The sequence below is a fragment of the Callithrix jacchus genome, chromosome 20, assembly GCF_049354715.1.
Source record: "Callithrix jacchus isolate 240 chromosome 20, calJac240_pri, whole genome shotgun sequence".
NCBI lineage: Eukaryota > Metazoa > Chordata > Mammalia > Primates > Cebidae > Callithrix > Callithrix jacchus.
The window spans coordinates 29,573,422-29,591,684 of record NC_133521.1 but is presented as its reverse complement, the minus strand read 5'-3'; the positions used below and the strand labels follow the sequence as shown (position 1 = coordinate 29,591,684).

The window sequence follows — 18,263 nt, the reverse complement described above, 5'->3', positions numbered from 1 at the left end:
TGGAATTACAGGCATAAGCCACCACTACCCACTTTTCTTAATTCAATACATTAAGGAAGACTGGATGAGTACATTTTAAATATTTCAAATGCAAATAAAAGATAGCTAAATAGGCATTCTGTCGAATTTTTCCGAAATGATTTCAGAACCTATCCAAAACATGTAATGCTTTTGTCTAAAAAGAATTATATATAGCAAATGCTAAGAGATTAGAAATAGGAATCTTTAATGTAGAATATCTGGCATTGTAATATAACGGTTGGAATGAAAGTTATAATAGTAAATTTTAAGTAAATTTAATTTTTATTCCACATTGGGTGATTAAATGAGAGTGGTTTGAAATGAGTTAGTTTATGATTAGCTCATTTTAATGTATTAATTATTGTCATCTGAACTGATTAGCGTATGAAAATGTTTTCATTTCCCCTGGGGAGTATACACACATTTATTAAAAGGAAACAAAAAGCTAATGCCTAGCAAACCTTCTAATTAATATAGCATTTATACTTTTAAAATATCATTTTCCACAATAGCAGTTATAAAATAGGTAACTAGGGGCTGGGCATGGTGGTTCATGCCTATAATCTCAGCACTTTGGGAGGCTGAGGTGAGAGGATCACTAGAAGCCAGGAGTTCAAGACCAACCTCGCCAACCTAGCAAGACCCCATCTTAAAAAAAACAGAAAGTGGGTAAACACAAATATCCTCTGTATTCTTGCAGACCATTAGAAACTTCCTCAGTCTTGAGTATCTAACGTTACTGAGCCACCATTCCTTTAAATAAAGATGTCACTTTTTGAATCCTGTTTCAAAATATTAATCTGTTCTTAGGATTTCAAATTTTGTTTCTGATCATCAAAATCTACTTCTACAACCTAATAGCATTAAAAAATGTCCAATGCATGTTTCCAATTGCAAAAACAGCCGCATTTTGGCTAAACAGTGAGCACCTTCTACATTAATATGCTTAAAGTTTATTCCGCAGGGGTATAAATGGAAGCCCTAACTATGCCTAAAATATTGTCCTGGGTGCTGGACTTATATAAATCATAAGGTGTAAGGAGCTCAGAATTAATGGCAAAGAGAGATCAATAAATAAATAGTTACAGATGTAGTGTGATAAGGGCTGGGAATAGAGAAATGTACAGTGTGCTCTGAGTATCCAGAGACAGTGGACTAATCCCCCAAGACCCCCTCTGTACTTCCTCATTCTACTTATTGGAGTTCAAAACACTACAATTACTTTTGACTCACTCTTCCTATAGTTCATGTTATCAGATTAGTTACCAAGTTCCATTTTGATTCTTTCTTCCAAAAATCTCATAGAAATCCTACTCCCCACTATCCTCCATTCCTCCCTGTTTGCATTGCCACTGTTCTTGTTCAGTCTCTCTCAATCTCCTATGGATTGTTTTAATATCCCATGAACCAGACTCCCTGATTAAATTGGTGGGGATCCATTCTTTCAGTGCTGTGACGCATTTTCATCATGTCATGGTCTTGCTTACAGAACCCAGGCCTACCATCTAATAGCTGCAGATCTTGCCCAAGTTACTTGATTTCTTTGGACCTCTTTTCTTCGTCTGTACAATGGATGGTATCTTCAAGTAATTAAAAATATACATGTAGGTATAATAATTAGTGCTCAGCATATAGCAAGTACATATAGCTCAGTAAATGTAACTGCCATAATAATAATTACTCATTCTCTCTCTCCAACTCCCATGACATAATGTTTCTTATTAAAGCCTATACCATTCTTTATTTTGTGTTTTCTTTCTCTCTTAAACCCTATGCTCCTCGAAGGCAAGGATTAAATCTTATTTGTCTTCAGATATAACTTATGAACCAATTTTTTTCTTGTTCTATGATTTGTTGCCCAATAGGATTTGATAGACTCCTGTTTGATTCACAGTTGATAGGACAAAAGCACCAGAGCTCAATTAAAATGATACTTGAAAGAAACCTGATATCACTAAAACCTATGGAATTATGTATTAAATGATCCCCAAAGAACCAGCTGTTTCAAAATTAAAAATTATTACAAAAAGCTTCATACATCATGTCATATATCATATACTATAAAAATGTCAGAAGTAGCTCAATTTCACATTACTATATTTCTTGATGGTGATCTATCTGGACAAGTAAGCCTTGCTAAATTTGAACATGGATAATAAAGCTCACACTCTAAGAAAATGTTTAAAATATGACATAGAACTGGGGATGGTGGTGGAGAATTCCTTGGGAGAATGCAGTTAGAGGATCTTTGAGTCTCAACAGTTTGCAATTCCTTTCACAGCACATAAATGATTTAACAGTAACACAGAGTGGCCAGAGTAAATTATTTCCATTTCTATCTCTGCACAACCTATTATAAGTAACCAGATAAGATGCTGAATGATTATATTGTTATGATGTATGCTGATTTAATCTGTGTTTTTATTTTCTTTTTTGTTTTGTTTTGTTTTGATTTTCGATGCCTTGGATCCTTGCCAAATCAATCAGCTAAAGCTGGCTTGAACAATGACAACATAACTTGCAAAAGCCAGTTCATCAAAACCCTCAGGATCATACAAACAAGGGAAAAATACCAAGAGGCTTCTCTTATTTGTCTTCTTGGCTTTCTGTGTTCCACAGGAAGGATAGAAAATAACATGAACAGGATTTAAATACTCTGTTTTGACAGGTTATTAAGATTCCAATCACAACCTGCCTACTTTCCCTGATCTAACTAAGTCCAGAAAGGTGGCAGAATGTCTCTAAAGCAGCTACACATACATACACACACACACACACACACACACACACACACACACACCAAAAAATGACAGAATAGATGGAAGAGTAAGAAAATCAGGCCAACATGAATAATTTGGTAGAGTTGCAGTGGGGGCGGTGTGGGTTTAAAACCAAGACACTTGCTAGCATGGCAGGGTATATTGGTGTAGCTGATGGCATAAAATTCCCTGAACACAATTTAGATACTGGTAGCTCAAGTGCTGTCAATCTCATCTTCTTCCACCATATAATCAATAGTTCCAACTGAGACCTCTGTGGGAGGCCAGGCTCTTATCCTCTGAAATTAGAGCCCACCCTCTGTATGAGATTTCCTTCCACAGGGCTAGCTCTGATGCAGGCAGTGGGGTACTGACTCTGACTTCTCTAAAGTCCTTTGTAAATATTCTTCTCATGATGCAAATTTTACCATGATGGGCACAAGCTCGAGTCCTTGCCTCACATCCTTGTTTCCAAGGCTCTGTTATAATAAAACATGGAGCCTTCTATGGTGAGGGACACTGGGGAATCACTGCAGGATATAGAATTAGGGAGTTTCTAGAACTACAGGAGACAGAGCACTCTGAAACTATGTAGACTGAAATGTGTCAAAAATGAGTATCTTTGGTACAGCACAAGGATTGGCCAAACTATAGTTCATGGGCCAAATATGGCTACTGTCTGTTTCTGTAAATAAACTTGTACTGGAACATAGCCTTGCTCACCTGTTCAGTTACACATTGTCTATGGCTGTTATAAGTGAGTGGTTGCAACAGAGACTGTATGATCCCCAAAGCTTAAAATATCGACTATTTATCCCTTCATAGAAAGAGTTGCTAATCCCTGATACAGAATAACTGAGCAAAATCACCTAAGCTCAGTTCTTTTGCTAGGAAATAACACGCATGTAGATGATTGTCTGACAGGCCTAAGAAAATAACTACACAGCCCAGGTACAGAGGCTCACAACTGTAACCCCAGCACTTTGGGAGGCTGAGGCGGGTGGATCTTATGAGGTCAGGAGTTCAAGACCAGCCTGGCCAATATGGTGAAACCCTGTCTCTACTAAAAATACCAAATTAGCCAGGCATGGTGGCATATGGATATAATTCCAGCTACTTGGGAGGCTGAGGCAGGAGAATTGCTTGAATCAGGAGGTGGAGGTTGCAGTGAGCCGAGATGGTGCCATTGCACTCCAGCCTGGGCAACAGAATGAGACTGTGTCTCAAAGAAAAAAAAGAAAATAACTACACAAAAGTCATAAAGCAACAAAACTATCCAGGAAGGTACTTATTAGGATTAGGATACCTGTTATAAGAGGCAGTGCTCATTTTATGATACATAGAAGAAATAAATAGAAATAAGAATATAAATAAGAAAATAAAAATATATGTATCTATGTATCATTTTATGATACATAGATACATATAAAACTTTAAACCTATATTTGACCCATATTTCTGCTGTTTATTGGGCTGAACAAACCTTGCCTCACAGAGTTATTATCAGGATTAAATGTTATGATCTAACTCAGCAGTTCCTAACCTTTTTGGCACCAGGGGCCAGTCTGGTGGAAGATAATTTTTCCACAAACAGGGGTCAGCGGGGATGTGACTTTGGGATGAAACTTCTACCTCAGATCATCAGACATTAGATTCTCATAAGGAGTGAACAACCTAGATCCCTGGTATGCAAAGTTTGCAATAGGGTTCATGCTCCTATGAGAATCTAATGCTGCTGCTGATCTGACAGGACATGGAGCTCAGGTGATAATGCTCGCTTGCCTGCTGCTTGCCTCCTGCTGTGCAGCCCAGTTTCTAACTGGCCATGGACCAGTACCAGTCCTTGGCCTGAGGGCTGGGGACTCGTGATCTAACTGACAATACTTAGTACTCACTGAACTGTTGTGTTCTTCCTTCCAGTCTCTCTGTCTTCTTGGTTTCCAGCACTGATGTGAACACATCATAAGCACAAGATCTTGACACCTTTAGAATAGAAGTAGCACCTGTCTGGAACTGTATCTTGACTCTCACTGGTGCTTTTCCTCTGGTTGATGCAAAGCTTTCAAATCCTTTAGGGAGATGCCATTGTGAATATCTGTGATAGTCTCCTGTGCTTTCAAAATCTTTGCCTTCTTTATAGAATCTGAAAAACACAGAAAAGAGGCCCTATAAATAAAAAGGAAGCAGAAATTATTTGTTCACAATTACATACAAGTTAAAATATCCATTCGGTACTCATAATGATAGGTTATTATCAGTGCTGGCCACATGATCAGATTAATACTTTACATTGAAATCACATGAAATTACTACTTTGGTATCACCATTATCCATAATAATTGAATTCTACTAGTCAATATTAGTAACTGCAAATGAATACAATTAATCGCATTGTCCAAAGCAACAGGTTATGAATTCAAAAAATTATTTTTATTTGTTGAAAATATAAAAATATATTTTATATTAAAAAAGTGATAACATATTATTATTTATTAAACATTAATAATAGCTAATATTCACCAAGCCCTTTTTGTGTGGCAGAATCAAAGACTGCATAGGTATCATCTTATTTAATCCTCACAACAACCTAGTGAGAAAGGTAAAACCATTACTTCCACTTTAAAATAACTAAGACCTGAAAGAAGTGGGAAGATGGCGCTATAGAAGCAACTCAGGATTGCAGCTCTCAGTGAAGATGCAGAGGGTGAGTTCACTCCGCATTTCCAGATGGATCTTTGTTGCCCACAGAACAAGGAAATTCCCAGGTGTAGGAGAGACATGGGACGCCAGCGCAGCTGTTTCGGCTGGCGCGGCCACTTCAGCTGGCGCCGCAGTGCAGCGGCACTCTGCATGAAACGCACTGGTCTGGGCGCCCTGTTAAACCGGCAGTTTGAGATTTGGGAGGGCAGATTAACATATTCATCCGATTAAACGGGACTTGGACAGTGAGCCAGGCCAGGAGATTCCTGGGAAGTGAACTGTGAGCCGACACAGTGGATCGCGGCATGGGAAATCCCACAGATCCCAGTGCCCTTTCAGCAGGCGACTGAAACAGCTGGGAGAGAGTCAACTGTTCAACTTAAAAAAACCCAAAGGGCTCTGAGGCAAGGAGCCAGGTGATCAGGCTCGACAGGTCCCACCCCCACAGGGACAAACAAAATGGTGATTTGAAATGCTTGGGGTTGAGAGTGTCATTGCAGGCACAGCTGAACCCAGGACGATGCAACTCGGTGGGGGAGGGGCGTCTGCAATTACCGAGACATTCCACCCCTACTGAGGTACTCTCCCATTGCTGACGCAGCCTGCTGTTGCCGAGGCAACCCACCATAACAGAGAGACTCTGCCAACAGGATGGAGCCCACGACAGCAGGGCAGAGCCCATGGCAACAGGGCAGACCCCATGACAGCAGGGCGGAGCCTCGGCAGGCAAATAGCGACTAAACTGCCTCCTAGCTGGGCAGGACAGTGCAACAGATACTCATAAATAAAGCCCTAACTCCCCGAGACAGAGCATCTGAGGGAAAAAAGGGGTTTTATGAGTTCTGCTGTAGCAGACCTAAATGTACTTGACTAGCAGCCCTGAATGAACAACAGAGCTCACAGCTTAGCACTTGAGCTCCTATAAAGTACAGACCATCTCCTCAAGCAGCTCCCTGACCCCCATATATCCAAAGAGTCACCTCAAAAAGGACTGATCACACTGACATTTGGCAGGCATCATTCTGGGACAAAGATAGCAGAAGAAGAAACTGGTAGCATCCCTCACTGTTCTGCAGCTGCTACAGGAGTTCACCAGGCAAGCAGGGCCTGGAGTGGACCTCAGCAGTCTTACAGCAGAGGGATTAGACTGTTAGAAGGAAAACTAATAAACAGAAATACTTCATCATCAACAATCTGGGCATCCACTCAGAGACCCAATCGAAAAATCAGCAACTACTTAGATGACAGGTGGATAAATCCACAAACATGGGAAGAAACCAGCACAAAAAGGAGAAAAACACCCGAAACCAGAACATCTCGCCTCCTACAAAGGTCCAAAACTCCTCACCGGCAAGGGAACAAAGCTGGACGGAGAATGAGTGTGACGAAATAAAGGAATCAGACTTCAGAAGGTGGGTAATGAGAAACTTCCGTGAGCTAAAAGAACATGTTCTAAATCAATGCAAAGAAACTAAGAACTTGAAAAAAGATTTGAGGAAATGATAACAAGAATGGACAACTTAGGAATATGAAGGAATTGAAGGAGCTGAAAAATACAACATGAGAACTTCGCGAAGCATGCACAAGTTTCAACAGCTGAATTGACCGAGCAGAAAAAAGGATATCAGAAGTCGAAGATCAACTCAATAAAATAAAACAAGAAGCCAAGATTAGAGAAAAAAGCATAAAAAGGAATGAACAAAATCTCCAAGAAATGTGGGACTATGTGAAGAGACCTAATCTACGTTTGAAAGGTGTACCAGAATGTGACGAAGAGAATGAATCCAAGCTGGAAAATACTCTCAGGATATTATCCAGGAAAATTTCCCCAACCTAGCAAGACAGGCCAATAGCCAAGTCCAGGAAATACAGAGAACACCACAAAGATACTCTGCAAAAAGAGCAACCCCAAGGCACATAATTGTCAGATTCCCCAGGGTTGAAATGAAGGAGAAAATGCTAAGGGCAGCCAGAGAGAAAGGTTGGGTCACCCACAAAGGGAAGCCCATCAGACTCACAGCAGATCTCTCCACAGAAACTCTATAAGCCAGAAGAGAGTGGGGGCCAATATTCAACATCCTTAAAGAAAAGAACTTCCAACCCAGAATTTCATATCCGTCCAAACTGAGCTTCATAACTGAAGGAAAAATAAAATTCTTTGCAAACAAGCAAGTACTCAGAGATTTTGTCACCACCAGGCCTGCTTTACAAGAGCTCCTGAAAGAGGCACTACACATAGAAAGGAACAACCAGTACCAGCCATTCCAAAACCATATCAAATGGTAAAGAGCATCAACAAAATGAAGAATCTGCATCAACTAATGGGCAAAACAGCCAGCTAGCATCAAAATGGCAGTATCAAATTCACACATAACAATATTAACCCTAAATGTAAACGGGCTAAATGCACCAATCAAAAGACACAGACTGGCAAATTGGATAAAAAGCCAAAACCCATCGGTGTGCTGTATCCAGGAAACCCATCTCACATGCAAAAATACAGAAAGGCTCAAAATAAAGGGATGGAGGAAGATTTACCAAGCAAATGGAGAGCAAAGAAAAGCAGGAGTTGCAATTCTCGTCTCCAATAAAATAGACTTTAAAGCAACAAAGATCAAAAGAGACAAAGAAGGCATTACATAATGGTTAAAGGATTGATACAACAAGAAGAGCTAACGATCCTAAATATATATGGACCCAATACCGGAGCACCCAGATATATAAGGTAAGTTCTTAATGACTTACAAAGAGACTTAGACTCCCACACAATAACAGTGGGAGACTTTAACACTCCACTGTCAATATTAGACAGATCACCCAGACAGAAAATTAACAAGGATACCCAGGGCTTGAACTCAGACCTGGAACAAGCAAACCTGATAGATATTTACAGAACTCTCCACCCCAAATCCACAGAATATACATTCTTCTCAGCACCACATCACACCTACTCTAAAATTGACCACATAATTGGAAGTAAAGCACTCCTCAGCAATGTAAAACAACTGAAATCATAAACAGTCTCTCAGACCATAGTGCAATCAAGTTAGAACTCAGAATTCAGAAACTAACTCAGAACTGCATAGCTTCATGGAAACTGAACAGCTGGCTCTTGAATGTTGATTGGATTAACAATGAAATGAAGGCAGAAATAAAGAAGTTCTTTGAAACCAACGAGAACGAAGACAAAACATACCAGAATCTCTGGGACACATTTAAAGCAGTCTCTAGAGGAAAATATATAGCAACAAGTGCCCGTATGAGAATAAAGGAGAGATCCAAAATTGACACCCTATCATCAAAATTGAAAGAGCTGGAGGAGCAAGATAAAAAAACCTCAAAACCTAGCAGAAGACAAGAAATAACTAAGATCAGAGCAGAACTGAAGGAGATAGAGACACAAAAAACCCTTCAAAAAATCAATAAATCCAAGAGCTGGTTTTTTGAAAAGATCAACAAAATAGACCACTAGCCAGACTGATTAAAAAGAAAAGAGAGAACAACCAAATAGATGCAATAAAAAATGATAAAGGGGAAATCACCACAGATTCCACAGAAAATCAAACCATCATCAGAGATTGTTACAAACAACTCTATGCAGATAAACTAGTAAACCTGGAAGAAATGGATAAATTTCTGGGCACCTGTGTCCTCCCAAGCCTAAACCAGGAGAAAGCCAAAACCATGAATAGACCAATAACGAGGTCTGAAGTCGAGGCAGCAATTAAGAGCCTACCACACAAAAAAAGCCCAGGTCCAGATGGGTTCACAGCCAAATTCTACCAGACACAAAAAGAGGAGCTGGTACCATTCCTTCTGAAACTATTCCAAATAATCCAAAAAGAGGAAATCCTTCCCAATTCATTTTATGAGACCAACATCATCCTGATACCAAAACCCAGCAGAGACTCAACAAGAAAAGAAAACTTCAGGCCAATATCCATGATGAACATAGATGCAAAAATCTTCAATAAAATATTGGCAAGCCAATTGCAACAGCACATCAAAAAGCTTATCCACCATGATCAAGTAGGATTCATCCCGGGGATGCAAGGCTGGTTCAACATACACAAATCTATAAATGTAATTCACCACATAAAGAGAACCAAAAACAAAAACCACATGATTATCTCAATTGACACAGAGAAAGCCTTGACAAAATTTAACAGCCCCTTTATGCTAAAACCCCTCAGTAAATTCGGAATTGATGGAACATACCTCAAAATAATAAAAGCTATTTATGACAAACCAACAGCCAATATCATACTGAATGGGCAAAAACTGGAAGCATTCCCTTTGAAATCCGGCACTAGACAAGGATGCCCTCTCTCACCACTCCTCTTCAATATAGTACTGGAAGTTCTAGCCAGAGCAATCAGGCATGAAAAAGAAATAAAGGGTATTCAAATAGGAAAGGAGGAAGCCAAATTGTCTCTATTTGCAGACGACATGATAGTATATTTAGAAGAACCCATCGCCATAGCCCTAAAACTCCTGAAACTGATAAGCAACTTCAAGCAAAGTCTCAGGATATAAAATCAATGTGCAAAAATCACAAGCATTCCTATACACCAATAACAGACTTAAAGAGAGCCAAATCAAGAACAAACTGCCATTCACAATTGCTACAAAGAGAATAAAATACCTAGGAATACAACTAACAAGGAATGTAAGGGACCTCTTCAAGGAGAACTACAAACCACTGCTCAATGAAATAAGAGAGGACACAAACAGATGGAGAAACATTCCATGTTCATGGTTAGGAAGAATCAGTATCTTGAAAATTGCCACACTGCCCAAAGTAATTTACAGATTCAACACTATCCCCATCAAGCTACCATTGACTTTCTTCCAGAACTGGAAAAAACCACCTTGAACTTCATAGGGAACCAAAAGAGAGCCTGCATAGTCTAGGCAATCCTAAGCAAAAAGAACACAGTGGGAGGCATCACACTACCGGACTTCAAACTATACTACAAGTCTACAGTAATCAAAACAGCATGGTACTAGTACCAAAACAGAGATATAGACCAATGGAACAGAACAGAGGCATCAGAGGCAACACAACATATTTACAACCATACAATCTTTGATAAAGCTGACAAAAACAAGCAATGGGGAAAGGACTCCCTGTTTAATAAATGGTGTTGGGAAAACTGGCTAGCCATCTGCAGAAAGCAGAAACTGGACCCCTTCCTGACACCTTACACTAAAATTAACTCCAGATAGATTAAAGACTTAAACATAGGGCCTGGCACCATAAAAACTCTAGAAGAAAATCTAGGCAAAACCATTCAGGACATAGGAGTAGGCAAGGACTTCATGACCAAAACACCAAAAGCATTGGCAACAAAAGCCAAAATAGACAAATGGGACCTAATCAAACTCCACAGCTTCTGCACATCAAAAGAAACAGTCACTAGAGTGAATCAGCAACCAACAGAATGGGAAAAAATCTTTGCAGTTTACCCATCTGACAAAGGGCTGATATCCAGAATTTACAAAGAACTCAAACAGATTTACAGGAAAAAAACAAACAAGTCCATCCAAAAATGGGCAAAGGCTATGAACAGACACTTTACAAAAGAAGACATACATGAGGCCAACAAACATATGAAAAAATGCTCATCATCACTGGTCATTAGAGAAATGCAAATCAAAACCACACTGAGATACCATCTCACGCCAGTTAGAATGGCGATCATTAAAAAATCTGGAGACAACAGATGCTGGAGAGGATGTGGAGAAACAGGAACACTTTTACACTGCTGGTGGGAGTGCAAATTAGTTCAACCATTGTGGAAGACAGTGTGGCGATTCCTCAAGGACCTAGAAATAGAAATTCCATTTCACCCAGCAATCCCATTACTGGGTATATATCCAAAGGACTATAAATCGTTCTACTATAAGGACACATGCCCACGAATGTTCATTGAAGCACTGTTTACAATAGCAAAGACCTGGAGCCAGCCCAAATGCCCATCGATGATAGACTGGTTTGGGAAAATGTGGCACATATACACCATGGAATATTATGCAGCCATCAAAAATGATGAGTTTGTGTCCTTTGTAGGGACATGGATGAATCTGGAGAACATCATTCTCAGCAAACTGACACAGGAACAGAAAATGAAACACCGCATATTCTCACTCATAGGCGGGTGATGAACAATGAGAATACATGGACACAGGGAAGGGAGTACTACATACTGGGGTCTATTGGGGGGAATAGGGGAGGGACAGCGTGGGGGGAGCTGGGGAGGGATAACATGGGGAGAAATGCCAAATGTGGGTGAAGGGGCAGAAGGCAGCAAAACACACTGCCATGTGTGTACCTATGCAACTATCTTTCATGTTCAGCACATGTACCCCAAAACCTAAAACGCAATAAAATAAAATAAAATAAAGAAATTGGAAAAAAAATAAAATAACTAAGACTTAAAGGAGTTAAAATGACAACTGAAACACATTATAGCATTTCACCAAAACAAAAAAGCATTTCACTGACAAATTAGATAAACTGTTGGTGAAGAAAGAAAATGTTTAAAAATACACAAAGCTGGCTATTTGATTACTCAGTATCTCCTTGCTACATGTTTGTATGTTGGGTCCTTTGCGCAACTTAATCTTCAGATAATTTGATTACATATAATCTTCTATAATGATTAGGTAATAGTAATCAATTGCCTTTTCAGTTTCAATGCATTTTTTTTCTTTTTTTTAAGACAGGGTCTCACTTTTTGCTCAGGATGGAGTACAGTGGATCAATCACAGCTCATGGCAGTCTTAACTTCCCAGGTTAAAGTGATCTTCCCACTTTAGCCTCCTGAGTACTAGCACTACAGGCATGTGCCACACCACACCCAATTTTTTTTTTTTTCATTTTTTTGTAGAGGTAGGATCTCACTCTGTTGCCCAGAATGGCCTTGAACTCCTGGCCTCAAGCAATCCTCCAGCCTTGGCTTCTCAAAGTGCTTGGATCACAGGTATAAGCCACTGCACCTGGCCTCAATGCAATTTTGATGATTTAATTTTCATTTTTATCAATATTTTTAAGTAGATGTTTTTGAAAGTCATAATATCCTACAAATTATAACAGAAAATTGTAATCCTTTGTTCCATTTCTTCTTATTTCCAATTCTACTCTCTAAAGTCAACTACTTTCAAATAGTTTAGCTGTTTCTTCTAGTATCTGTCTCTGTATTTCCAAATAACATGCTGGCCTTGTAACGTCTTGATTTTTTTAGTTGAGACAGTGTTTCTCCATGTTGGTCAGGGTGGTCTCGAACTCCAGACCTCACATGATCCACCTGCCTTGGCCTCCCAAAGTGCTGGGATTACAGGTGTGAGCCACCACTCCTGGCCCAAGTTACTTCTTCACAAATTTTAGAGAAAGCCGAGGCGGGTGGATCACGAGGTCAAGAGATCGAGACCATCCTGGTCAATATGATGAAACCCCATCTCTACTAAAAATACAAAAAATTAGCTGGGCATAGTGACGCATGCCTGTAATCCCAGCTACTCAGGAGGCTGAGGCAGGAAAATTGCCTGAACCCAGGAGGCGGAGGTTGCGGTGAGCCGAGACCGCGCCATTGCACTCCAGCCTGGGTAACAAGAGCGAAATTCCGTCTCAAAAAAAAAAAAAAAAAAAAGATAAATAAGAAAAAGAAGATGGAAAGTAGGGTACATTCAAGAATGATCTAAAAAATGGTGAGTAAAATAAAATTATAATGCTATTCGAGTTCCAGAACAATGGGAACACAGTTATCATAAGCATTTCCATCAGACAAGATGGCCACTGTGTGCCTTCTGCCACAGTTCTTTTAAAGGAGATCCCAGGTAAACTCACAGAGAAAGGCATATATTACCCCATGGGCTGAGTCAAAGAATGCCTCGGAAATAAGGAGAGAGTTCAGAATGTTATTTTCACTCAAATATCTTTGATTTCATCATTCGTGATTTTTAAAAGAAACGTGTTGAGTGTAAATGGACTCAAATCAATAAGCACAAATATTCATAATCATTTATAGCTGTTTTTAAAAATAACAAAAAAATCTGAGAAAGACAAATTTGGTTTCCAGCTATCAAAAGTTTATTTAAAAAAACTATTCAGAGTATTATCTTCCCAATTATCAATTTAAGAAAGGAAACACATTATTTTGTAATCCTGTAATTAGTGAAGAAACATCGAAGGCTGGTAAATCAACATCCTCATGTAGTATAAAATCGACAATACACAGAAACAAAATTAATGAATATATTTTAATGAAGCATATCAAATAATTGAAACTGGGAAATTATTAATAGTGCTTGAATTTTAAATTGTGATTGCCTTTTAAGAAGTCTAAAATATGTTACAACCCTGGAGCTCAGCTCTTTACCATCATGGGACCAGGCATGAACCCTTCCATCTGTATTTTGGATGTTGCCATGGGGTTGGATCTATGTAGTATCTGTTCAGGGATACTAATCTTCACAATCATCTGGCAATTGTTATTAGGTTTCCCAACTTTAACTTCCTTGTTCCATCTTGTAGTACAATTAGGAATCTCTTTCTTGACAGTAACACCAGGAAGTGCATTGTTGCATGCAAAGGGAGACAATTAAGTTACTTTCTCTTTCAGAAAAGTGAGTTCTAAGAGTTTGAAAGGATTTGGATAAATGGTGTATATGGAGAGGAAATTCCTTTTGAAAAGAAAAAGTGATTTTTTTTCTATAATAGCATTGTAGGTTGGAAAGTTCCAATGGAACAAGCATATCCTATGTCCTGAATTTTTCTAAATCACATAGAGCAGAAAATGGATTTCAACCTACTTTTTATATGAAAATTAGTTCATCGTCAGATTTCAGTTTTGTTTTGTTTTTTTCTTTTGTGAATTGGAAGTTACCAAGACCATGATGCTGGTTAAGTGCTGAAATATTTTCCGTCCCTTCCAAGGAATGGAGTGCAGGCAGTTATATTCCTGGAAAGTTCTTTCTTGCGCTGGAGAAACCAGTTTTACTGCTGTTAAGATTTGGTTATCTAAGTCCCTATTTCTGATTGTCTTTCTAACCATCCATCAAAGACTATTGTGAAAGGAGAGAACTTTTGGAGAGAGGAGTAAAAAGGGACATGGTAAGGAGGCAGTGAAGACTAAAAAGGAAGAGAGTAAGAGAGGCCATCTCATAGATCCCAAAATAGCAGAGTGGTCTGGGTGTGGACTGGCTGGGAGCCAGAGTGGGTCTGCCTGGGAGCTGTCAGGGAAAGGCCAAAGAAGGATCCTATGCTGAAGTAGCAAGTGCAAATGCCTAGAACTCCCTTAAATCAGAATCTTGTTTCCAAATTTTCCAGTCTTTAACTTGAACTTGCCAAATGGTCATCTTGCCACCTTGGGAGTGGCCGACCTGCCTGTGCTTCACTTTGCTCTGTCACCATTTGCCTATTCCATGAGGACATCTCCCCACAGTAGCTCCCAGGAGGCTTTGGCTACCCAGAGGGCAGTGGAAGAAAATCTTTGGCTGAGATATTAGAAATGGGTACATTCATTGAACTAGTTTCCTTTTATTAAATATAGCCAATAACTCAAGGAACCAAAAAAATATAATGAAGAGTCAGCTGGATCAACAAATCAGTATAAAGAGCCCAGAGACAAACCCAAGCATGTGTGGGAATTTGGTATTTGAAGGAAGTTCCTTCAAAAATTTTTGAGTGAAAGAACAGATTATTCAACAAGTGGTTTTGGACAACTGCCTGTTCATACAGAAAAAAATAAAAATAGATTTTTTACCTCAATGCCCACATAAAATATTTTTTCAGATATTGGATTGATGACCTAGAGGGAAAAACAAACTCAAATTACTGAAGTTGCTTCAAGGTAAAGAAGGCTTTCTTAAATAAGATCAAAACAAAAATTTGAAATTTAAAACATACAACAACATAATTGTTGACAAAGGAAATGAAGCAGCAGCTCACAGAAAAGTAAATCTGCTTGGCCAATAAGCACACTCCAAAAATATTTTCACTAGAGAAATAATAATGAGATACCATTTTAAAATCCGGACTGTCAGAAGTTTAAGGGTCAGGCAGTATCAAATGTCCATAAGAAGGTGAGAATTTCATGCACCTCCGAGGGGAGTGTAAATTGATATAACCACTTTGATATGAATATGGCAGGATCTAATAAAATTTGGAAACACACATCCCTATAATGGGCGATTCCATTTCAGATATATGTCCTAGAGAAAGGGCACATGAGTGCGTAAGATGTGCACATCTGTGTTTATTGTAGCATTGATTACAACATCAGACATTTGAAAATAATCCCAAAATTCACAAAAGGGGAAAATTATGAATTTTATACTGCAATGGAAAAGAATAAACTATCAGATGGGTAGGTCCAAAAATATATTTAACATTAAAAGCAAGAAGCAAAATAATAGGGGATATGTAGTATTTTATACTAAGTAATCTATGTATTGCTTATGGATGTACATATAAATGTATGTTAAGATATGAAAAATGCATTTGAAGCATAGATTAAAACAAATTATAGAGCCTGCCATCGTGGCTCATGCCTGTAATCACAACACTTTGGGAGGCCAAGGTGGGTGGATCACCTGAGGTCAGGAGTTTGAGACCAGCCTGCCCAACATGGTGAAACCCTGTTTTTACTAAAAAAATGCAAAAATTAGGTGGGCATGGTGGTGGGCACCTGTAATCCCAGCTACTTGGGAGGCTGAGGCAGGAGAATCACCTGAACTCAGGAGACAGAGGTTGCAGTGAGCCAAGATTGTGGCATTACACTCCAGCCTGGAGTGAAATTCAGTCTCAAAAACAAAAAAACCACCATCACCAACAACAACAACAAAAAAAACAATTCTAGTAGTTGCCTCTGGGGAGTGAAAGGAGGAGAACTGGACAGAAGAATGGTGATTATAAGTACTTTAGCTTTATGTGTAATATTTTATTTTTAATGTAGAATGTGATTGATGTATTATTCTTTGTACTTTTCTATGTTTTAACATTTATTTCCTAAAAGTCTAATATTCTATTTTGAGAGATGTTCCCTTTTGACTTCGCAATGTGTTGATATAGACAGTTCCCATATGGGAAGAGGAAACATCCATTATAAAGTATATTTAAGATTCTCTGCTACTAAAACTGTTCTACAACAAAAAAACTTTAAAGTTTATTTTTGAGAACCATTATACTCTTACATTATTCTATGTGAATAGGATAATAAAATTAAAGAGTCTTTGTTCTGAAAGGGACCTCAGAGATCATTATAGAATAACCTCTTCACTTTACAGATGAGAAAACGAAAGCACGAAGACCCGCTGAAGGTCACGCAGCTCGTTAGTAATCCAGTCAGGATGAAAACTCTGAGACCACACCGGAATGTTATACAAACTATCTTTTCCCAACTGTCATCTTTATTCATCCTTCCTCACCCTCCTTCCTGCACACACCCAGAATTCTACTTCTCCATTCTTATTCATGTTATAGTCAGTTTGAGTGTTATTTATGTATGTCTATTATCCTCACAGAACATGAAGTTTTACTCCTGCAAGTCCAAGATCAAGTCTGAGTTATCTTTGTAGATTCACACATAGTAGGTGATCAATAAATATTTGTTAAATATTCTACCTCAGTTATTATCTTTATGGTATTGCCAGCCTGGTATGAAGGACAATATATTCAAAGGAATTTAGCACTTAGATTTGTTATAATTCTAATAATACAGTAATAAAACTATTTAATATCTAATCTTCATTTTAGAGATAACTCGATTCAGGGAGCTGAGCCATAACTTCTCTGCCTTGTTTTTTGATATATACATTATAGGAAAGACATGGCTTTAGCGGCTGAGCTTGCCTTATCACCCTAATGGTGTATGACTCAGTAGAGCACAGGCAGGCTTTTCCTAGAGGGGTGAACCTGAGTGCCCCTCAGTTCTCTCTAGTATCATCTTAATCTTGTATTTCTCGACATTCAGCTCCTGCAGCTGATGCATGTTTAAAAGATTTTCACTCACACTGTTTTGCCAACGTGATAGATTTTATTCACCCGCTGGGATTTTCATGTGTTCTGTAGCTTCCTATGGCTTTTCACTGGGTTTGGGTCTCTCTCTGCTTCCCTCCTATTAGTAATAATTCTGGAATAATGGAAAAGGGCTCAATTCGAGCTTCATAGCAATTTAAATATCACTTTTATAGTTTTCTCCCTCACATTTCTACAGCATCCTGTCTACTAATATTAACATCCCAGCTTGAGGCAGGCACAGATCAATTTGCCTTTATGGATTCTTTGACCCCTAAAAGTCCTTGCTCTGTTTCTGAGTCCTTCCAACATGAGCCTGGAATTAGCCCCGCAAACCTATGTCTACTTGTTCCCTACAAAGGCAAGTAAGAACTGAGGCAATCTTTCTCTTCTCTCACAGCAAACTGTATAAATTTTAAATGTACACATATCCTTGCTTGCTTTTAGCAATTCAAATAGAAAATCTGCTTATTTAGAGAACATGTGAAGTAGATTTGATTTTTTTAATGAGTGATAACATCAAACTCATGAAATGAACCTAATATGAACTATTGAAATCACTGTGGTTGACATACATGAAAAAAACTCGGATTCCTAGTGAGGTCTTTATGAAGTCAAAGTTATGTTTTTGACATGTGTAAATATTAATTTTGTTGAAGGGATGTCCAGAAAATAGTATTTGGCTTACTGAATTTGGAAAAAATACTTAGAAGTGCAATTTATATTGAATACCTTCTTCTATCTTCTCAGCACTAAATGAATGA

The 18,263-nt window shown here is 38.7% G+C and overlaps 1 protein-coding gene across 2 annotated transcripts in view; it reads right to left on the bottom strand.

The window, feature by feature from the left end:
* Positions 1–18,263, bottom strand: part of LOC118149687 (uncharacterized) — a 325,586-nt gene that overhangs the window by 86,133 nt on the left and 221,190 nt on the right. For both annotated transcript variants that reach the window (XR_008478248.2, XM_078357606.1), the window contains one exon: positions 4,676–4,923. Coding sequence is in view for 1 of the 2 variants with exons in the window: in XM_078357606.1 (XP_078213732.1) it covers positions 4,676–4,923 (248 nt within the window). In the remaining variant the exon portion in view is untranslated. The remainder of the gene's footprint in view (positions 1–4,675; positions 4,924–18,263) is intronic.